This window comes from Ochotona curzoniae, unplaced genomic scaffold (genome assembly GCF_017591425.1).
Source record: "Ochotona curzoniae isolate NIBS_2020 unplaced genomic scaffold, NIBS_Ocur_1.0 scaffold_3208, whole genome shotgun sequence".
In the NCBI taxonomy this organism is placed as follows: Eukaryota; Metazoa; Chordata; class Mammalia; order Lagomorpha; family Ochotonidae; genus Ochotona; species Ochotona curzoniae.
The window spans coordinates 5141835-5164467 of record NW_024467106.1 but is presented as its reverse complement, the minus strand read 5'-3'; the positions used below and the strand labels follow the sequence as shown (position 1 = coordinate 5164467).

The 22633-nt window shown below is 55.2% G+C and overlaps 1 protein-coding gene across 11 annotated transcripts in view; it reads left to right on the top strand.

Moving 5' to 3' along the window:
* Nucleotides 1–22633, top strand: part of DNM1 (dynamin 1) — a 39137-nt gene that overhangs the window by 8600 nt on the left and 7904 nt on the right. For 4 of the 11 annotated variants that reach the window (XM_040963120.1, XM_040963123.1, XM_040963122.1 and 1 more), the window contains exons 2-15: nt 2285–2358; nt 2568–2717; nt 2981–3184; nt 3742–3840; nt 3942–4102; nt 4742–4884; nt 5026–5161; nt 5374–5441; nt 6328–6466; nt 13351–13437; nt 17651–17721; nt 17849–17900; nt 18077–18088; nt 20201–20314. In XM_040963120.1, coding sequence (XP_040819054.1) covers nt 2285–2358; nt 2568–2717; nt 2981–3184; nt 3742–3840; nt 3942–4102; nt 4742–4884; nt 5026–5161; nt 5374–5441; nt 6328–6466; nt 13351–13437; nt 17651–17721; nt 17849–17900; nt 18077–18088; nt 20201–20314 — 1510 coding nt within the window. Of the gene's footprint in view, nt 1–2284; nt 2359–2567; nt 2718–2980; nt 3185–3741; nt 3841–3941; nt 4103–4741; nt 4885–5025; nt 5162–5373; nt 5442–6327; nt 6467–8057; nt 8197–13350; nt 13438–17650; nt 17722–17848; nt 17901–18076; nt 18089–20200; nt 20315–22633 lie in introns of all 11 variants that reach the window. The other 7 variants (XM_040963131.1, XM_040963125.1, XM_040963128.1 and 4 more) reach the window with 2 other exon arrangements.

The following is a 22633-nucleotide window of genomic DNA, read 5'->3' as shown; positions in this document are numbered from 1 at the left end:
TCTCAGTCTGAGGAGGAGCTTGACTGTCCCCTTAATCTCTGCCGCTCATAAGCTGCTTGTCCCTTAAGCAGCCCCAGGCAGGCAGCAACTTGGGACAGACTGGCCAGGCTCCTTACTGCCCACCACCCTCTCCAGCTGGGCGCTGTGTGGTACCTGCAAGCCCTCCAGGGTGGGGTAGGCCCATCTGCTTGCTCAGTGGGAGGTGTCTCTTGGATAACCACCCCATCCCCCCCACCACCGACCCTGGGTAGGCAGAGGGTAAGGCCCATGCCCCTGGAGGGGGACTCTGTGAGGAGTCCCATCTTTCCCAGCCCCTGTTGAGGTTTCCATGGCAACTGCAGTTGCCATGGTGTTGTCTAATGAGGATCCAGAGGGACAAGGTTGGACCCCAGGCCCCCACCCCCACCCTTGCCACTGGGAGAATAGACATCCTATCTCCACGGACATGGGAAGGTCTCCGAAACTGGGGATCCCCCCCACACCCCACTGCGAAAGGGATCATGGAGTAAAGGATGGGAGAGACACAGGCAGGAGGTCCCCCTCCACCAGCGAGTCCCGCCCTCTCTGTGTGCCTGTCCACCTCTGTTCAGCGCAGGCAACGCCACATTGCATTATCTGTTTACTCGGCTGCCTCCCACCAACACTGCAGGCGGCTCGGGGTGGGGAGTCTCTGACTCATCCTCTCCCGTCCCCAGGGCCCAGCACAGGGCCTGGCACAGGCACCACTGAATTGTGTTACATAAAAAAAAAAAAAAAAAAAAAGCCAGATCTGGCTCCATGGGTTTCCAGGGTAGCAGAGCCAGGCAGGGAACTTACGAGGTGCCGGGGATCCAGCAGACATTTGGGTCTGAATCCCAGCTGTGCTGTGTGCCTGTGGGTGGGTCACTGGGCCTCTCTGGGCCTTGGCTGCTTCGTCTGCACTGTTTGAAGGACTTGGGGATTCAAGAGGATATATGGCGTACGTCCTGGGGGCTCAGCTCCGGGCTGGCAGGGGGACAGGACGTTTTTGCCTCTCCCCTCCTGGAACTCACAGTGTGGCAGGAATGAGAAGCACTTTCTTGGCCACTAGGAATCACCGCAACTGGCGAATCACTGCAGGCCTTCCCATCCCTGCCCTCTTTTCCATCTCGCAAGCTCCCCTCCCCCCTTCCAGCAGCCTCCACTTTCCCCAAGGATGGTCAGAGTACAACCTTTGACCTTGGCAGCCCCAGGCCTGTCTGTTGTCCCTGGAGCCTCCCATCCCCAACCATGGGGGTGCAGGGAACCCCTTGCTCCGAGGGCAGGAGACCTGGATTCTGCCTGGGGCTACCCGAAAAAGGTCCTGGAAAATGGAATTGAAAGAGAAGTCTGGAGTGGGGTGCATCCACAGGTGTGAGCCTGTGTGTGCCTCCCCCTGCATCCCCCAGAATGGGGTGACTGAATACAGCTGGTTCCTTCCCCGCTGGCCTGGGGATGCCACTACTGCCGACTCCACAGCCTGGTTCCTGGAGTGGCCTCCACCCTCAGGCTGGAGCCAGCTCAGGGAGAGGTGGGCCAAAGAGTGTGGAGTGTGGGGAGGGGGAGGGCAAGTTGAGAAGCACCATCAGCCAAAAGGATGAGGTTGGATCAAGGGGAGCCTTCGGCCGTGGCAGGGGTTGGGACAGGGCAGGAGCCTCCCCTGCAGGGCTGAGTGGATGCAAGGCTGGGCTCCACTCTGCTAGATACTGGGGGTGTGAAGTGACCAGCTTCTAGCCTCAATGTCCTGAGCTTAGAATGGGGATGCCTGATGGGGCTCTGGCATGGAGACCTGTGTCAAAGGGACACTGCGCACTGAGGGGTTGGTCTGCAGGATGCCCATGGGAAACACAGCCAGCTGGGGCCAGGGGAAGAGGAAGTGAGGCAGTTCTGCCCTTTCCCCCAGTGGAAGGGAGGGGAAGAGGCGCTGCTGTGTTCCCCAGGATCCTGTCAGTGGTCACTGAACGCTTAGCCACGTGGGAGCACCCCTGCCTCCGTTTCTCCATTTTATGGGTTGAGGAAGGGACTTCCTGTTGGCTTCAACGAGCACAGGACATGTATGTGACACATGGGAGTCGCTGGTCTAGTCTCTAGGCAGTGAGGATGTATAAATACGGTGACTCCGGGGACTCGGAGGAGGGTCCCTTTCTGGGCTGCTGTCTCTCCCTGGTGACCCAACACTTCATGGCTAGGACAGCAGCCTGGGGGAGCTTGGGTGTCTCCCAGCAGCTGGACAAGTGCTCATAACAGGGAGCCGTCTCAGACCTTGGCTCTCCCCAACTCCTTGCAGGGACTTCCTGCCCCGAGGATCTGGCATCGTTACGCGACGTCCCTTGGTCCTGCAGCTGGTCAATGCCACCACAGGTACTTGCCCTTCTCTACCCAGAGAGAGGTCGCTGACTGCTTGGGCCTCGATTCCCCAGCTAGACAGCGGGGTAAAAATACGTAAGGGAGGCATGGGCTGTTTTATTTGGGGGCGACGGGGGAGCTCGATACCTGTGGGAGATAGAGCTCAAGTAGGGTTCCAGTCTATGATGCTTTATGCCTTTCCCCCGCCCCCGTGTTCGGTACAGAATATGCCGAGTTCCTGCACTGCAAGGGCAAGAAATTCACTGACTTTGAGGAGGTGCGCCTGGAGATCGAGGCCGAGACTGACAGGGTCACCGGCACCAACAAGGGCATCTCACCCGTGCCCATCAATCTCCGGGTCTACTCGCCACACGGTGAGGGGACCCCATCCCACCCCTTTGCTGGTGCCCTGTCACTCTAACTTACTCCTCTTGCAGATTCCACCCCATGTCACCCCAAGCTCCACCCCCTCTGGACGCCACCCACCTCTGTCATGCTTCCACTAGGCTGCAGCTCTCACCTTGCCCCTCTCCCTTTGTCCCGTTCACCTGTGACCAAGACCCAGGCTCTTCACCTTAACTCTGCTTTTGTGGCCACGCCCCTCATCATGAGCCCGCTCTCTTGCCACCCTGTCCAGTGCTGAACTTGACCCTTGTGGACCTGCCCGGAATGACCAAGGTGCCTGTCGGGGACCAACCTCCTGACATCGAGTTCCAGATCCGGGACATGCTCATGCAGTTTGTCACCAAGGAGAACTGCCTCATCTTGGCTGTGTCCCCCGCCAACTCCGACCTGGCCAACTCTGATGCTCTCAAGGTCGCCAAGGAGGTGGACCCACAGGGTAGGTACTGGCTGGCAGCCAGTGTGCTAGGTCCTAAGTGGGAGGATGGTAGGAGTCAGGATGATGACATTAAAAATCATTTTGGGGTGTTGACGCTGTGACACAGTAAGTTAAGCCCTTCCCTGCCTGGGACTCTGGGATCCCATATGGATGCTGGTTCAAGTCCCAGCTGCTCCACTTCCTATCCAGCTCCCTGCTGATGGACTATGAAAGCAGAAGAAAATCACCCAAGTGCTTGGGCCCTGCACCCACATGGGAGACCCAGAAGGGGTCTTAGGCTCCTGGATATGACCTGGCCCAGCCCAGCCGCAACCACTGGGGCCACTTGGGGAGTAAGCCAGTTTATGGGAGAGCTCTGTTCTCCCTTTCTCTCTAATTCTCTGCTTCAAATAAAATCAATCTTGATAACAACCCCATTTGTGCCACTCTGGAGCATAAGAGAGAGAATAGGGCACACAGGGGAGGGGTGGGAGAGCAGGGTGGGCATGGGTGCCTAGGGGCTTATTGTGTGAGGGTGGGGGCCAGCGTGGACGACCCCCATCCTGTGGCCCCTCCAGGCCAGCGCACCATCGGGGTCATCACCAAGCTGGACTTGATGGACGAGGGCACCGATGCCCGAGACGTGCTGGAGAACAAGCTGCTCCCCCTGCGCAGGGGTGAGTCTGGGGCGCTCTCCTGCCCACACCCCCTCCAGATCCCGTCTGCCCACGGCTGGCAGTCCCCTGGCCCTGAGCCAAGCTCCCCTCTCCCCTTCCAGGCTACATTGGGGTGGTGAACCGGAGCCAGAAGGACATCGATGGCAAGAAGGACATCACGGCGGCCCTGGCGGCCGAGCGCAAGTTCTTCCTCTCTCACCCATCCTACCGCCACTTGGCTGACCGCATGGGGACGCCGTACCTGCAGAAGGTCCTCAACCAGGTAGGTCGCCTGGCTTGGGGAACCCTGCTTGGGAAGAGAGTTAGCTGAGGGTGTTTGAGCCGTGATGTGTCACGGTTTACCTCTCTGTCGTGGAGATTCAAATGCAAAGCAGGGTACCTGGCCTGTGGTCCCACCACAAGGCACAGTACCTCGCACTGTTTCGGACCTGCCAGGGGACTCTCAGAATGTGGCCCCGATAAGGGCTTGTGGTAGACAGGGGCAGGGCTGGACTCAGGAAAAGCCTTTGGTTCCCCTTGCATCTAGGGAGGGGTGTTGATCCAGGGACCACGGCCAGCATTCCGAGGAGTCCTGAGGACTTGCAAATGACCTTAAGGGAGAGCCTGAGCCTTGAGAGTGCGAGGCGGCAGCCCAGCCCTCAGCTACTCTTGGCTTAGACGTACAAACAACATTGCATCGGTGAAAAAACACATGTCATCTCAGCTCTGATTTGGGTTTCTGGCATCTGCTGGGAATGGAGTCACTTGCTTCTCGATCCCAGTACTAGACCTCTGAGAGCTCTTGTGCCTGTAAGGTCCTGCCCTTCGGCAACTCTTGTAGGCAGGGCTGTGGCCATTCTCTGACGCTCCCCAAGTCCTCATTGCCTGGCCTTCAGTATGCTTTCCTTACACCAATCCCCAGCAACTGACCAACCACATCCGGGACACGCTGCCGGGGCTTCGGAACAAGCTGCAGAGCCAGCTGCTGTCCATTGAGAAGGAGGTGGAGGAGTACAAAAACTTCCGCCCTGATGACCCAGCGCGCAAGACCAAGGCTCTGCTGCAGTGAGGAGCACCCTCCCCCACCCCACTGCCAACCCTTAATGGGATGTCATTGAGCTGTTCTGCCCTCACCCTGCCTCCGGCTCCTTCACCGCCGGCAGGGCCTCCCACCTGCACCCCTCAGGCTACTCCCCTGCCCCCCAGGATGGTCCAGCAGTTTGCAGTGGACTTTGAGAAGCGCATTGAGGGCTCTGGAGACCAGATTGACACCTACGAGCTATCCGGGGGAGCCCGCATCAACCGGATCTTCCACGAACGCTTCCCCTTCGAGCTGGTCAAGGTAGGCAGGCAGGCCTGGAAGCCAGAGAACTCAGAAGCAGCGCCCCCATTCTGATCCCCACTCTGATCCTCATCCCTTGGGTGCCTGTGCTGACCCCCACCCCCTTCCCAGGTCCTGGGGAAAGCCCTGGGAGTGGGGTGGGCCCTGTCACCAGCTCCCGGACAGGAAGGGCAGACCCTGACCGACCGCCTTCGGCCTGCTTTTCCCTGCAGATGGAGTTTGATGAGAAGGAACTCCGGAAGGAGATCAGTTATGCAATCAAGAACATCCATGGCATTAGGCATGTACTGGGACTGGGCAAGGGGAGAGCTGAACCCAGGAAGCAGGGGCAGGGGGCTCTCCAGTCCTTCCCACCCCAACTTTCTGGCTCCCAGTCCACAACAGGTTCCACCTGGGCCCCCACACTCCTTGGCCCCCTTTGCTGTTCCTGGGAACAGGGCCTGGGCTGGGCCACACCCCATGGGCCTGGGACACACCCCTTACCCCATTCCCTCCGTGGGGAAAGCCAGGCTGCAGTGTGGATCAGCTTCTCTTATTGTGGGTGTAGCTTTTCCACCTGCCACAGACCTAGTACCCAGAACCACCACGGACCACCCATCCTCACTGCTAGGCCACGCCAAGAAAAGGAAGATTGGGCAGTAGAATGTTCCTTGAGAACGTAGGCCACCTCCCCTCAGGAACCCAGAGCTACCGTGTGTAACTTCGCCAACTGCAGTCGGCAGAAAGATGGGAAGTGCCCAATCTGGGCCAAACGGCGAGTGAGGCTGAATTGTCCCTACATTCGGGCAGATTCTATGCCAGAGCTCAGCACACAGTCTGCAGGCTGAGGACCAGGAGCGTGGAGACCCAGGAAAAGGTCTCTATGCCAGCCGTAAACTTCAAGTGCTCCACTCCTAGGAAGGGTCTTTAGGGGAAGATTGCGCTATTTTCAGATCCTTTTGGCCATAGAACTCTTTGGTACGAGGAAGGAACCCTTAAGAGGAAGTAGACCCGGAGCCCAGGTGAAAAGCCCCCTCGTTAGGATTCTCCCAGCCGGTTCACAGAGTGGGACACTGGGGAGGTCTCCATGGGCAGGTGTCTGGGCCCCGGGGAGGGGGTCCCAGCTTGGCACTGCTGGCTGGCCCCGGCCTGTGACACTGTGCCCTTCTCCTGCTCTGGGTGTTCAGAACGGGGCTGTTTACCCCCGACATGGCCTTTGAGACCATTGTGAAAAAGCAGGTGAAGAAGATCCGAGAGCCGTGTCTCAAGTGTGTGGACATGGTTATCTCGGAGCTAATCAGCACCGTTAGACAGTGCACCAAGAAGGTAACCGGCGGCCCAGCCAGCCCTGCCTCTCTTGCCCCTGCCCTGCACTGCTGCCAGGCGCTCCTTCCCCAAACATCCCGACCTCACCCATCCCCTCCCGCCACTGCAGCATGCACAGACCTCAGCGGGGCAGGGGACCAGGCCACACGGGTCAGGATAGGAACCCTCAGCAGCAGGCGGGGCAGTGGGAGTGCTCATCCACTATCCCCCCGACCCCCAAACCCAGGGACCAAGGGACTGAATGGGGATGACATGGGGCTGATGGTTGATGTCCCATCCGGAGTTCTCCCAAGCTCAGGGGGAATGGGACTTGGGGTGCCTGCCCTGAGACCCCTCTCCTGCCCTCAGAGGTGGGCATCTTTGGGGGGTTTTAGGGAAAGGTCTTGGGGGTTCCCCTGGCCCTGTCGATGTGGGAAGTACAGGGTTTTTTTTCTGGGTAGCCAGAGGGGGTGCAGAGGGCCAAGGGCTAGCAGGCACCCCAACTTCCAGCTGCCTGTCACCCTCTGCTGCCTCAAGCCCCTCCATCTTCCCATCCATCCATATCTGCTCCACCCCGACTCCCACCGGGGACTGAGGCCTTGTCCATCTGCTGAGGTCCCATGTAAGGAGGGAGGGCGGTGCCCACTTCACAACAGAGCCAGGGGAGTGGGGAGCTCAGAGCAGGTGACTTGCCTGAGGTCACATTAGCTCCAAGGCTGCAGTGCTGTTTCCCCAAGTCTGGGGTTTGGACCCCAGGACCAGCACTCATTCAATCAAGCCCCCCAGCCTCCCTTGCCTCTCCCCACTGTTGCCCTGGCCCCCTCTATATCACCATTTCTACTCTCTCTGTCTTTCTTCTCTCTTTCCATCTTTGGGGACTGAGTTCTCCCAGACCCCTTTTGGAGGAGAGGCAAGGAATTCCCCTATAGGAGAATTGAAGAGGGTGGGAATAGAGCAGGGAGCTGGCAAGTGTAGATCAGGCTGCCGGGCTGTGGCTCCAGGTGGTAACATGTGTGCACTCTCCAATCCTTAAGTTATGCAGTGCCCAGCCTGGGCAGCTGCACACAGACAGCAACTCTACTGGAGGTAGGGAATGGTGCTGGGCTTGGGAGTCAGAAGGAAGCCAATGCAGGGATACTGGACACCCTAGCATGGAACAGGATGAGTGGGTAGGGGCCTGGTCTTGTCCAGGCCTGGGCCAACTCCTTAGCAGGATGACGAGCTATTGGAGAGAGGAGGCAGCTCAGGGTAGCTGAGGAGTGGTGGGAGGGGAACAGCACCAGGGAGAAGACTCTTGTATGGCAGGGGCTCAGTGCCTTAGAACCCCAGCCATACCCACAGAACTCCTGGGGACACCTGAAGCACTGGGAAGGTGCCGGCCCCGGGGGGTGGGGGTAGAGGGTGCAGGGGTCCATGCTCACCTTGTCTTCTGTTCTCTCTCTTTCTCTGTGTCGGTGTCTCTCTCTTGTCCCCATGCCTGTGCCATCCTTCCCACCTCCCCCTGGCCTTGCTTGGCTTTCACTCTCCGCACCCACCCCCGCCCCGCCCCGACTCCCAACCCACCCCCTTGGCTGCTCTGCCTCCTGACCCCACCTCCTGACCCTGGGTACAGGACGGGCCTCTTCACACCTGACCTCGCTTTTGAAGCCACAGTGAAAAAGCAGGTGCAGAAGCTCAAAGAGCCTAGCATCCGGTGTGTGGACATGGTAGTCAGTGAGCTCACGGCCACCATCAGAAAGTGTAGCGAAAAGGTACGGCGGCCGCCTGGGGCCCTTCCCCCCGGGCAGCACCACCTGCTGAGCAGACCTGGCCACCTGTCGCTCCTGACTCCCCTATCCTGAACCGTGGGCCCTCACCTCCTGCTGGCTGGATGATGCCCATTCCTGCCAGAGGACTTGGCTTCCGCCCAGGTTTCCTCAGCAGCCTCTTGCATTTGCGATCCTGGCCGCGATGGTGGTAAGCGGCTGGCAGCCATGGGCTGGACTGCTCTGCACCAAGCCCCTGCCTGCCCTAGTTCCCTGATTTCATCTTCTCCATAACCTGAGGGACTGGGTAGTGTTACCTTTTACAGATAACAAAAACTGAGGCCCAGGAGGGAGAAGCACGTGACTTTCAGATGTAAGGGAAGGCTCTGGGGTCAGGGCCTCCTAGGCTGGGGGTGCTGAGTCAACTTGCCTAATAGCATTTTGGATTCCCCATGCACGATGAGGTACAGGTGTCAGTTGAGGTCAGCCACCTTTCAACCATCTGTGACCTTCTGGCTGCTGGTTTTTTTTTTTCCCCTTCCTCCTGTTTTTTTCTTCTATGGACATTTTAAGCTAGGTCAGCTGAAACAGTGTGTCCCAAGGGAAGCGACTGTAGATTGGCTTGCTTCCGGGAGCTTTTCCATGGTTTAAATTTCCCCTCCCCGAGTGGGCCAGAGGCCAGGAGAGAGCCTTGCCCACCTGTTCGAGGTAGAGCCTCACAAGTCTCCTCCTCTTTCTTCACTCCTGGGCGGGGCGCGGTGGCATCCTTGAACGTTGCTGAGTAATGACCAGGCTCGTGCCCACTGGATTTATTTGATCCCTGACTCTCAGACACTTAGGTTGTTTGAGCTGTTTTACACTTACAGTGCAGCAGCGAGCCTCCTTATGGGAAGCTTCAAGCACTTCTCGCTTTCTTCTGAGCAAATTTCTGGATTACAGACTTGTCTGGCCAAGAAAGGTCCAGTTCTGGTAGCTTCTGCCAGATGACCCTCCCAACCGTTGCATCTGTTTTTCCTTCTCCTCTCTCCTTCTACCCCTGGGCTCGTGGACTGTGTCAGGCAAGCACCCTAGAGATGCTGGCATCAGCTTCTTTTCCTCCTGGAAATGTTGTAACACAGTACAGATAAACGCAGCCTACATAGCTGTTTTCCTGCTGAGGATACCCAGGTTCCACTTCTGCAGTGTTGAGCCTAACAGCTGAGGTGCTGGTCAGGAAACCCCAGTCCCATCTGGCAGAACCTGGATTTGATTTCCCACTCCGGCTCCCCATTCCAGCTCCCTGTGGACATAGAACCTGGGAAGCATCGATGATGGTGTTGGTAGCTGGATCTTTGCTATCCACATGGAAGAGCTGGATGGCCGGTTGAGTTCCCAGCCGCTGGTTTTGGCTTGTGCCCGGTTCTAGGCATCGCATATATTTGGGGATGGAAAATTTCTCTCTCTGTGTCAAGTAAAATCTTTTATAAGATTGGATTTTTTTAAAGCTTTATTTTATTTTTATTGGAAAGTGAGATATACACAGAGAAGGAGAGACAGAGAGGAAGATCTTCCATCCGTTGATATATTTCCCACGTGGCCGCAATGGCTGGAGCTGTGCCAATCCAAAGCCAGGAGCCAGGAGCCTCTTCCAGGTCTCCCACGCGAGTGCAGGGTTCCAAGGCTTTGGGCCATCCTCGACTGCTTTCCCAGGCCATAGGCCGGTGCCCATATGGGATCCCAGTGCATTCAAGGCAAGGACTTTAGTCACTAGGTCACCACACTGGGCCCTGTCAAGTAAATTTTTAAAAAATAGTTTTTTTAGGGCCCGGTACGGCAGCCTACCAGCTAAAATCCTTGCCTTGAACGCACCGGGGTTCCATATAGGTGCTGGTTCTAATCCTAGTGGCCCCACTTCCCATCCAGCTCCCTGCCTGTGGCCTGGGAAAGCAGTCAAGGACAGCCCAAAGCCTTGGGATCCTGCACTCACGTGGGAGACACGGAAGAAGCTCCTGGCTCCTGGCTTCTGATTGGCTCAGTTCCAGCTGTTGGCTCAGTTCCAGCCGTTGCAGTCACTTGGGGAGTGAATCAATGAACAGAAGATATTTCTCTCTCTCTCCTCTCTCTCTCTCTCTGACACTTTACAGTGTGTCAATGCTTTACAATCTATCTGATACTTTACAACAAAAATAAATAAATATTTTAAAAACAGTTTTTTTTAAAAGTCTGACAAGGGAATATTTTTATAGATATTTTGTTTTTTCTTCCTCTAAGATTATTTCCTTAGGAAAGATCCCTAGATATAGAAAATTATGAAACTGCACTTGGCTGAATTGCATCCCAAAGAGAAAGGGGTAATTACTGTCAAGGCTTAAATGCTGGAAAGCACCTAGCTGTCCATCAAGAGGCCGTTGGTCCTCTGTACAGTCTCCCGCAGCCACTGGGAGATGTTAGCCACCACAAGGCAGGACAGAGCTGTTGTCATATACATGCCCCTCTCCCCGCCCCCCTACCCCCCCCAAAAAAAAACTATGACAATTTTCAGAAACAAATGTGTTTTGGGAAATTTCATTTTGGCATCAGAAATTGGAGTCTTGGGTAGTTTGTTTTGTTTTGTTTTGTTTTTTAAAGTCTATGATTTTTTGTGAGCCAAAGAAAATTGATCCATAAAGCCTTCAAAAAAGAAAGCTCTGTTCTAAAAGGAGAAAAACTGTTCTGCCATTTGATCTGTTAGTGGACAGTGATTGTTTTTCTCTAGAAAAAGAATATATATGTATTCATTTATTTGAAAGGCAGAGAGACGAAGAGATTGTTCATGTTTTGGTTCACTCCTGAATTGGCTGCATCAGCTAAGGCTGGACCAGGCCAAACCCAGAAGTTGGAAGCTGCTTCTGGGTCTCCCGTGTGGCAGGCAGGAGCCCGGCTGCTTGGGCCGCCATCTACAGCCCTGGAGGTGCATTAGCGGGGAGCTGGATCAGAAATGCAGTCGTTGGAGTAGAAATGCACTCCAGCAAGAAACGTGGGCATCCCAAATGGCAGCTTAACCTGCTGCATCAAAACTCTGTCCCTGTTTTTCCTTCGTAGTCTTGGTCTTTATTATTATTATTATTTTCCTCTCCACGTTTCCTAAGCTTAGCAACAAGCCACTCCTGCCTGAGGCCTGCCAAGTGTTCAACTCCAGTTCCTTCCTACCTCTGATGAAATCTAGAGTTCAATGTGAGGCATGGAGTGCCTATCCAGGTCACCATCACCATCTCATCAGCTCCGAGGCTTGGCAGGCAGAGGCTGGCTTTGAACCCAGAGCCGGGTGGCTCCAGACTCTGCATCCCTGGCAGATATTGTCAGTAGGCTCCAGGCTGCCTGCCCCACTCTGCCAAGGGCAGGCAGAAAAAGTTCCATCTGGGGAAAAAAAAAGTCCTGGAAATGCTCAGAGCAGCCAGAGTGGAAAAAGATGCTCAAAGGAACAGTTTCCCAGAAGTACCAAGGCTGTTCTGGCTTGCAGGACACGTGGAAAACTTGAGAACTGTGGCATCCAGGTGGTCAAGGGCAGACCACTGCGCTCTGGAAAATTGTTCTCTATCCCCTGCCAGAGTCTCCCACCCGAAGCAGCCCTGAGAGGGAGCAATAGGGACCAACTCCAGGGAGGGAGGCCTGTGTGTGGCACAGACTATAAAATCTCTGGCCACATGCAGAGCCTTCCAGGAGTTGGGTTTCCCCAGCCCCCCAGGGGACCACGCCGGCCTCCCTAGGCCCCTCCCCCAGGCCTCCCTCACCCAACCACATCAACCTCACCCTTGGCATAGCTGTAGCGTGGTGGGCCGGGGGCTTCTCTCGCCACTCCCATACTGGCATTGGGGACACTGCTTTGTGTCCCCCACCTCCTGTGTCACCTCCTTGTCCTCTGGGCCTCCATCTTGCCCCAACTCACCACCTGTAATGTCAGAGTGCCCAACCACTGGGTTTTTCCATACTGGGAGTCCATGTGAGGGGCCTGTCCCAGGCTCCACAAGAGGAAGAAGGAACCCTCCCCTTGCCTGCTCCCCAAATGCCACCAAATGTGTGTGGACCTCAGCAGGTGTCCCTTCCAAGGAAGACACACAGGAATCCAAGGGCTGACCATACTGTGCCTGCTAAACCTGGCAAAGTGGGCAAAGACACCATCCTCGTTCATCCTCATTGCCCCTGACACATCCTCCAGGTGGTCATGACCCCTGCTCTTGGAAGGAGGCCACCAGCTCAGTTCTTGAGTGGTCAGGGTTGACTTCCTGGAGGTGGTGACCTCCACCAGAGCCTTGACCCAGAGTGAATCACCTGGGCTTTGTCCAGAGCCCAGTTGCCTGTGGGCAGGATTCATGGGTGGAGTGGGGACTGGGCACAGCTACCCCTACAGCATTTCAGGAGCAACAAGAGTTGAAGGGGTGGGCAGTGGAGGCTGTTGAGATCTCATCCAGGGGAGCTGGTGGGGTAGGGATGTGGTGGCCGAAAACTGGGAGCTGGGAAGGTATTGGGGGGAACGACAGCCCCAGCAAGGATTTGCTAAGGGAGGCAGAAATCTTCTAGGTTCTACAGAGAGAGCCAGGCGGTCCAGGCCCCGCGGGGTACTGCTCATGCTGCTGCTCCCCACCCCTTCTGCACGTCCCATCCCCTGCATGCCTGCACCTGTGACTCCTGCATGGCCTTTTCTGGGGCTGTGGGTGGTTTCCCCTGCAACGCTGACTCTCCCACCTGACCCAGGAGGCCACGTGGCACCTTGGCCTACCCCTGCCCAATTCCTCCAAAGTAGGAATTGGAAGCTGTTCGCCAACATGTCCTCCACTGGGCTAACCCTCCAAGCCTTCAAGAGGCAAAGGGTAGAGTGAATGGGCACCCAGATGCTTCTGATTATCAGGCCAGTTCTAAGAGCGCTGTGGTCAAGGGCAGTAAAACAGACTGATTTCTCATGGAAATTGTCCCTGGGGTTGCCAGAGAGGAGGGCCCAGAGTCAGGCAGGAAACCACAGCCACTGGAAAGAAATCCCTGTGGCTAGGTGCCATCAGCTTCCTGGGACCCCAGACCTCCTCCTTGTGTTGTTGGCATTCTGTGTGCGCCTCCCACCCCTCACCCTGCAGCTCTGGACTCAGGTGGGGTGGGCGCCCCTGCCCATGCCCCCTGTGTACGCGGATCTCTCCCCTCCCGCGTCCCCAGCTCCAGCAGTACCCGCGGCTGCGGGAGGAGATGGAACGCATTGTCACCACCCACATCCGAGAACGCGAGGGGCGAACCAAGGAGCAGGTGAGGCCTGAGCCCTCCCACCTTTCCCACTGGTGACCATCTCTTTCTCTCCCATTGTCTCCCTTCTCTCCACTCTTATATGGAGTCTCTGCTCTTCTCTCTCTGTTCATCTTCTTTAAAAGATTTATTTATTTGAGGTAATGGTGCTGTGATATAGTATGTTAAGCTTCTGCCTATGGTACTGGCATCCCGTATGGGCATCAGTTAGAGTCCCAGCTGCTCCACTTCTAATCCAGCTACAGACTTATGGCCTGGAAAAGCAGTGAAGGATGGCCCAGGTACTTGGGTTCCTATATCCACTTGGGAGACCTGGAAGATTCTGGCTTTGGACCAGCCCAGCCCTAGTCATTTGGCTATTTGAGGAGTGAACCAGCAATACAATAAATAAAAAATAAAAATATGTATTTATTTATTGGAAAGACAAAGTTATAGAGACAGAAGTAGAGAGAGATGGAGAGATCTTTCTTTGGCTGGTTCATTCCCCAGATGACCTTGCATAGCCAGAGCTGGGCCAGAACAAAGCCTCCATTCAGCACTCCCACATGGGTGGCAGGGACCCAAGCACTTGGGCCATCTTTTGCTGCTTTCCTGAGCACCTTAGCAGGGAGCTTGATGGGAAGCAGAGCAGCTGGGACTTGAACTGGCACTTGTATGGGTTGTCCATGTTGCAGACATTGGCTTAGGAGAGACCAAGAAAAAGATCTTCTGTCTGCTGGCTCACTCACTAAATGGCTGCAACAGTCAGAATTGAGCTAATCTGGAGCCAGGAGCTTCTTCCGGATCCCACATGGGAGCAAGGTTCTAAAGACCTGGGCCATCCTCCACTGCTTCTCCAGGCTGCAAGCAGAGAGCTGGTGGGAAGTGAAGCAGCCAGGACACAAACTGGTGCTTAAAGGTGGAAAGTCAGCCTGTTGAGTCCAGTGTTGGCCCTGTGCCTATGTTTTGTTTTGATTTGGTGGTGGTTGTCATTTTGTTTGTTTTGTTTTGTTTTTAAGATTTATTTTTATAAAAGGCAGATATACAGAGAAAAACATGTGTCTACTACTTGTTCATGCCCCAAGTGGCACAATGTCCAGAGCTGAACCAATCTGAAATTAGAAGTCAGGAGATTCTTCTGTGTCTCCCATACGGGTGCAGGGTCCCAAGGATTTGGGCCGTCCTCTACTGCTTTCCCAGGCCACAGGCAGGGAGCTGAATGGGAGGTGGAGCAGCCGGAATTCAAACTGGCACCCAAATGGGATCCCAGGGATGCAAGGCAAGGATTTAGCCACTAGGCTATTGCGCTGTCCTGTCCCTATATTTTCAAGTACTTGTTGGTCTTAATTTTTTTAAAAAATGACAAATGTAAAGAAATTGTATAGTGCAGAGGTGATGAAGTCACAAATAAATGTCCCTGTGTCTTCCTTTTGTCCCTACCCCATCCCAAACACACACACACACACACACACACACACACACACACACACACACTCCAGATTCCATCATTGTCTTCAGCCACCTTTTCTCTCTAGAAAGATCACTGCAGGCACTCCCATCTGCTGAGTGTGAGCTGTGTCAGGCACGTGGCCCCTCACCCCCTGGGGTCTTGGCCAGTCCTGCCAAGCAGAAATGATTCATTCATAGAAGGGCAGACCTGGGAGCCAGCCATCAGAATTCACAGTCACTCAGGGTAACTCAGTTCAGAATCCCCTCTGCATCACGTGCGAGGAGAGAGTTCAGAGAGAGGGTCTGGGTTCCCTGCTGCAACTGCCCAGTGCTTGCCCCCATCCCCTTCTGATTGCCACGGGATATTCCCAGGGCTTCCCACTCACAAACTAGACGCCACTGAGCACCTTGCTACAAGCATCTTCTCTCACTGGATGAATTTATGCATACTCTAGACATTAATCTGTACCTTCTATTCATCTTTATTTGGAAGGCAGACACATAGTCTAAAAGAAAGGTCTTCCATCTAGTGATTCACTCCCCACATGCCAGGTCAGGCCAGAGCTGAGAATCAGAAGCAAAATCCAAGTTTTCCCATATGAGTGGTAGAGACTTAATGATTTGAGCCATTGCTGCTGCCTCCTACAGTGCAAATATGTATGTTTGTCACATTAAATATTGCTAAAGGTTGTCCAAGAAGGTAATGCTAATTACACTTCTGCCAGCAGTGCAAGAGTACATTTTCACAGGTTTGCACCCACACTGGTCTTTATCTTGTGTTATGGCCCCGTAGGTTATAAATGCACCTGGAGTAGGTGTTTGGCATGGTGGTTAACATGCTGCTTGGGATGCCCAGTGGACACCCATATGGAGCACTTGTCCCTGACCCCCAGCTCTTTCCTGATTCACACTTGCTACCAGTGTGAACCCTGGGCAGCAGCAGGTGTGGGCTCAAGGGCTTGGGTCCCTGCCACCATGGGTGTTCTTGGCTCCTAGCTGTGGCCTGGCCCAGCTCAAGCCACATCAGGCACTTAATGAGTGAAGCAGCAACTTGTTCTTTGCTTCTCTACCTCTCTCTCCAAAAAAAAAAAAAAAATGGGATCTCATTATTTCAACTTACATCATCAGTGAGCATAAGCATTTTCTCTTATGTATGTATGTATATATCCTTGTTGACTTATATGCATGTCTTTCCAGAATAACCCCTTCAAAAATAACCCCTCCGGGCCCAGTGCAACGGCTCAATGGCTAAAGTCCTCACCATGCCAGCACTGCGATCCCATATGTGCTCTGGCTGCTCCATTTCCCATTACTGTCTGCTTGTGGCCTGGGAAAGCAGTCGAGGATGGCCCGAAACCTTGGGACCCTGTACTTGCATGGGAGACCCAGAAGAATCTCCCGACTCCTGGCTTCAGATTGGCTTAGCTCCACAGCCATTGCAACCATTTGAGGCCATTTGGAAGCAGCAGATGTAAGATTCTTCCTTCTCTTTCTCTGGGTAAATATGTTCTGCCTTTCTTATCAAAATAAATAAATAATTTTTAAGGATTTTTTAAAAAATTATTATTTTTTTTTAAAAAGCATTTATTTATTTTTGATTGCAAAGGCAGATTTACAGGGAGGAGAGAGAAAAAAAGATCTTCCATCTGCTGTTTCACTGCCCAAATGGCTGCAATGCCTGGAGCTGGGCTGATCCAAAGCCAGCAGCCAAGAGATTACTCTGGGTCTCCCACATGGGTGCAGGGTCCCAGGCTTCGGGCCATCCTTTACTGCTTTCCCAGGCCACAAGCAGGGAGAGGGATGGGAGGTGGAATAGCTGGGAAATAAACCAGTGTCCATATGGGATCCCAGCACACGTAAGGTGAGGATTTAGTTACTAGGCTACCTTGCTGGGCCCAAAATAAATAAATCTTTATAAGAAAATAATAACCCCTTTATTCACTTCTTGGCCTTTTGGCTAAGATCAAGTATAAAAATAATACCTTTGAATAATCTTTTGATTATTTCCATTTATGTTTCTTTTGTCTTTCATTTCTTTTTTAAAATTGAGACTTTGGGGCCCAGTGTGGTGGCCTAGGGCCTAAAGTCCTTGCCTTGGATGCATCAGGATCCCATATGGGTGCCAGTTCTAATCTTGGCAGCCCTGCTTCCCATCCAGCTCCCTGCTTGTGGCCTGGGAAAGCAGTCAAGGATGGCCCAAAGCCTTGGGACCCTGAACCCATGTGGGAGACCTGGAAGAAACTCCTGGCTTTGGATCGGCACAGCACCGGCCATTGCGGCTGCTTGGGAAATATATCAACGGATGGAAGATCTTCCTCTATGTCTCTCCTCCTATCTGTATATCTGACTTTCCAATAAAGATAAATAAATCTTAAAAAGATTTATTTACTTATTTCTTTGAAAGTTAGAGTTATTGAGAGGGAGAGGCAGAGAGAGAGCTTCGGTCTTCTGGTTCACTCCTCAAAGGGCCACATGGCTAGGGCTGGATCAGGCCAAGAAGTCAGAGGCCAGGAGCTCCTTTCAGTCTCCCACAAGAGTGCAGGGACCCAAGCCTCTTGACCATCTGCTGCTGCTTTCCAAAGCACATTATCAGGAAGTTGGATTGGACTCCAACTGGCGCTGTAGGCGGCAGCTTCCCACACTATGCCACCATGCTGGCCCTTATCTTTCATTTCTTTTTTTGGATTCTAACCTCTGTAAGTGTAACAAGTGCCTTTCTCCAGCTTGTCATCCATTTTTCAACTCTTTACTGTTTTTTCCACCTGCTGTGACCCATGTGCCCTTGAAGGTGATGCTTCTCATTGATATCGAACTGGCCTACATGAACACCAACCACGAGGACTTCATAGGCTTTGCCAAGTGAGTGCCACCCGCGTAGAGAGGGGGTGGGCAAGTAGGTCCAGGTGAACCCCGGGCTGTGGAGTCTGGGTCCCTGGGGAACACGGGAATCTGTAGGTGCTGAGGTGCCTACCCTGTCTCCTGCTAGTGCCCAGCAGAGGAGCAACCAGATGAACAAGAAGAAGGCTGCTGGGAACCAGGTACGTGGGCCCCAGTGCCCCGGCCCGAGGGATGCCAAGCTCTGAGAGCCTCCTCCCCTGAAGGGAAGGGTCCCACTGGGGCCAGCTGCCAGCTACAAGCTTCCCACTGTGCCTCAGTAACCCTCTCTCCTCTCTCCCCGATGCGTCTCGTGGTTGCTATGGTTACCTCTTTGCAGGATGAGATTCTGGTGAGTACCAGGACTGGGGCTCTTGGCTTGAGTAGCAAGGTGGGAGGAGGGGACCATTGGCAGTGGGATCTGCTAGGGGTAAGATGGGGAGAACATGGCTGAGCAAGGCCTAGCCTTGTGCCACACCCTGAACCTGTCTGCCAGTGTGGGGTGCGCCCCTTTTGGCTGGACCATGTTGGGTCGCAGAGGGTGAAAAGGTGTGGTGCACAGGAAGTGATCCCTAAAGATCTGTCAGATGAGCCTGTTGGATGGATGGAAGGGAGGATGGATGAATGGATGGGTAGTGGATAAGTGGATGTGCAGATGGATAGATGGCTGGATGGATACATGGGCAGATGGGTGGGTAGATAGATGGGCGGTGGGTATGATAGAAGCATGTCCTTTTGGAAGCTGCTTGCCTTCTCCACCTGCCACGTAGAGAAGGAGATGCAAGTCCTCTTCAGCTGGCTTCCTGCCCTCCTTCTTTAAATGTCTGCAGAGACGCTGGGCCCCAGGAGCCCTGCTCCATCCTAGTCACACCCTTGAGCCTTAGAAGGCCTCTGCTTGTCTCTTCTTGCGCTCCAGAGACCCTGGCTGCTTTGTGAATAGCTAGCTGTTGGTGCATTTGTTTCCTTCTCAGACCCCATGGGGAGAGCTGAGTCTGTCTTACCATTTAAATCCTCAGTCCCAAGTCCAATGCCTGGCACACAGCAGGTGCTCAAGAGAGTGTTAAGAATGAATGGATGTCATGTTGCCCATTCAGTTGCCACTCAGTCAGGTGTTAGTCCTTGCTTCCCGGAATGCCAGGTCCACAGACAGAGCCCGGCCAAGAGTCCTATGAGCCTAGCCAAGTGGTAACTGAGCAGCAGGAAGTTCCTGGCCTAGGAGCTTCTGAGAGTGGCTTCTCAGGGCTGGGTCAGAGCACAAGGTAACCTTGGTCAACTGCACGGACAGTGTGACCTGACACCAAGGGGACTAATACCCTCCCCCTGGGACAGGATAAGGGAAAGACGATAAAACGCCAGGCTCCATGTCTCTGGTCACTGGCTGAGACAGCCGTTGTCCACTCCACTCAGTGGCTGACAGGCCACATGGTTCTCTACAATGCTCTCAGGGAACCCCCGAGGACAAGGAGGGCTCCAGGTAGGCTCTGAAGGGCTCAGATGCCAGCCTGGTCCTGCAATGTCCTGAGTCTTGCTCAGAAAATTAAAAAAACACGGAGACGTGAGTGCCAGGAGGAGGCAGATACTGTGGCCACGGCCTGGGCTGTCCACTGCTCTGGGGCAGGAGCCCCAGGTCCTGGGCTGTGTGATGTTCAGGCCGGTCTGTTTCTATCGTGAAAGAAAACTTTGCTTATGACTCAGGGAGAGATAGAGTGGGGTGGGGTTTATAGTTCCTCCCAGGCTTGGAGGGCAGGCAGGGGCTGCCTGGAGCCAGACCCCTGCCTGCCCCAGGCTAGCGTGATAACCTGCTTATTCAGACCACGATACTTCCCGAGTCTTGCTGCACAAGGTGATGGGACACATAGGTGGGCAAGGGCATTCACATTTGGGCAGCAAAGCGAGGTATGTCAAGGGTAGTCACACATATCCATGCTAGTTAGAAACTGTCATTAGCCGAGACTTGGCGGGGGAGGGGCGGCTGATCACAGGTTACTCTGGAGTCCCAACTTGGGCACTGTGAAGATGGGAGGGCCTGGCTGAGAATGTGAGCAGGAGTTTGCCAGGCAAGCAGGGAAGGGAAACACTATTCTAGGCAGAGAACAGAGACTGTGCAATGTCCCTGAGGCCAGAATCAAGTCTCAGAACAGACAGGACTTTAAACTTCAAAGCTCTTTGGCGTCATTTAGCCCACTGAGCTTTTATACTTTTAGCGATGGGGAGCTCACCCCTTAGCAAAGCCTCCAGGCCCTTACTTAGGCAGCTGTGGCTATCAGAAAGCTGTGGATCCTGAACTGACTTGCAATGCCTGCCTCTATCTTCCGTTCTCTGCACTTGCGGTCAAGGCCCAGCAGGTCTGACCCCCACCCCTCCCTCCAAGAGTTGGGGGAGGGGCGGGCTGGCAAATGTCTCTTCTCATCAACCGCCTCCTCCCTCTCTACATTGCCCGCTGACCACCCCCCTCACTCTGTAGGTTATCCGGAAGGGTTGGCTGACCATCAACAACATCGGCATCATGAAGGGAGGCTCCAAGGAGTACTGGTTTGTGCTCACCGCCGAGAATTTGTCCTGGTACAAGGATGATGAGGTGAGTGCTAGGCCAATGGCTGTCCAAGGGACTAACTGGGGGAGGAAGGAGAGAGTCTAGCTCAGACCCTGCAGTAGCCTTGGGGTGAACTGGACCACAGCACAAAGCTTTAAAAAGTCCTAATGGAGGCCTGTGGGCGGAAGTGAGAGGCCAGGATCTGCTGCAGGGAATCCTGGGGGCTAGAGGCTGAGCACCCTGGGGAGAGGGGCTGGGCAGTGGCTGCTGGGCCCCCCATCCCTGACCCTGCCAGCCCGCGGCCTTCCTGTTTTCCGCAATCAGGGTGTGCCGCCTCCCCCGTGGCCCCCACAGGCCCATGACACACACGAGAGTCCAGCTGCCAGACACCCAGTTAACCCCTGCACCCCAGGCTCCTGGACCACCCCCTCAGCCTCAGGAAGTGCCCAGGGTACAGCCAAACAGAGGGGCTCTCAAGTGCCAATCACCCCCGGGGCCACCACACCAGACTCCTCTGCCTGCTGCGGCACACGGAAGCCCCCCCAACCGTCCTCCCCCGCTGGTCTCCTTTAAGAATGAGTCTATTTGGCTTCCACATCTGGATTCCAGAGGTGACCAGAAAGAAGGGAGGGGGGGAGAGTTGGGGGCTTGTGGTAATGAACTCCAGCTGGTCGGGAGTGGGGGAGGGGACCGATGGAGGAGAGGCTCTCCACAGCCGGGGTGGGGGGTAGCGAGACTCAGGGAAGGGGCTGTGACTTTTGGTTTCTGTGCCCCCTCCCCATCCCCATCTGCTCGGCATCAGCCCCACCACCTCCCCACCTTGGGCGGAGCCCTCTCGTCACTGGCGGGGGCGCCAAGCCATCTGGACCTTATTACCCCAATGCTGGCCTCTCCTTGAGTCCAGGGGCCCCTGGAAGGGGCAGAGTGTGAGGTGGCGTGGCGTGCATGGGGGAGGGGGCCGGGGGCAGTCGTTTCCTGCGCTGTCATTCCAGAAATCTCCCTGATGTCTCCCTCTTCCCACACCCCGCTCTGGGCCTGGTGCTCCTGTGTGGGCACTCCTTGCACAGGGCTGGGGACAGTGCACTGCACTCGGTGGAGTAATGGGGCGGGGTGTCCCCTGTGTTCGTGCCTGGCCATGAAGGTCTTTTGTGAGCTCTGTATGTTCATGACTGAATGGTGTGGCTGGAGGAGAGCTGGGGTGTAGGGAGGTGTGTGTGTGTGCTTTATGGGGGTGTAGGTGGTAGGTACAAGCATCTAGGAGTGTTTGGAATCTGGGGGTTGGTGTGTGTATGTGGGGGCAGCTCTGGGTGTGTGTGTACGCTTGCATTTGTGGGGTACCATAAAGGTGTGTGGGTGGGCAGTGAGCTGGTGTGAATGTGTGTCTGGCAGGCATGTGTGGGTGGAGGAAGGGAGGCTGTCCGTGTGTGTGTGTGTGTGTGTGTGTGTGTGTGTGTGTGTGTATGATGGGGGTTCGGCTGCAAGATTTAAAATTTGGGCATTTGGATGGATGTGAGGTGGGAGGTTGTGAATGGAGATGTGTGTGTGTGTGTGTGTGTGTGTGTGTGTGTGTGTGTGTGTATGCATGCTGGGTGTGAGTGGGTTTTTGCACTGGGACTTGTGGTCCAGGCTGGGGGAGTTTGTCTCGCTCCCCCAGCAGCCACCAAACTTCTGGTCTTTGGGGTGAGGGCGGCCCTCTGGGCACATCTCCAACCCCGCTGACCTCCCCACACCGTGTCCTCTGCCTTCCTCTACTGCCTTCCCCATCACTATTCTCCCTTCCCCCCCCCCCCAGTCTCACAGCAGGGTGGCACCCCCCGTTGTCATTCTACACCTCCTCCCAGCGCCCCCCCCCCCGAGTGCCCCCCAGGCCCCCAAGCCCCTCTGCCCGGCTCCAGTTCTGGGATGGCGGGTGGGAGTCGTCCAGTGGTCCAGCGGCGGCGCCGAGGGTCTAGCCCAGCCCAGCCTAACCAATGTGCAGACTACTGTACAATTTGGGAGTCCTGAACAGATAGTCTAAACACTGGGTAGACGGAGTGGAGGTGTCCTTTAGTTCTTCCCGGCGGTGGCGGCGTCCGTCGGTCCAGCGTGAGCTTCGGCCCCAGCCCCGGAGATCTGCCCGCGGTTCCCCCCAGCCCCAGTCCCGCCAGCCCGTGGTCCCCTCTCTGCTCCCGACTCCCCTTCTGCCTCCTTTGACGTGGCAGGGTGAGCGGGGAGCTGGGGCCGGAGGGAGGGGCGGGCTTGGGGGGAGGAGGCCGCTCCCACCTAGTGTCCAACCCCAAGCGCGGGGCGGGCGACGGCGGGGCCTCCTTCGAACGCTTCCAGATGTTCCCTGGCCGTGTGTACAACTTCCTCCTCTCCTCCCCC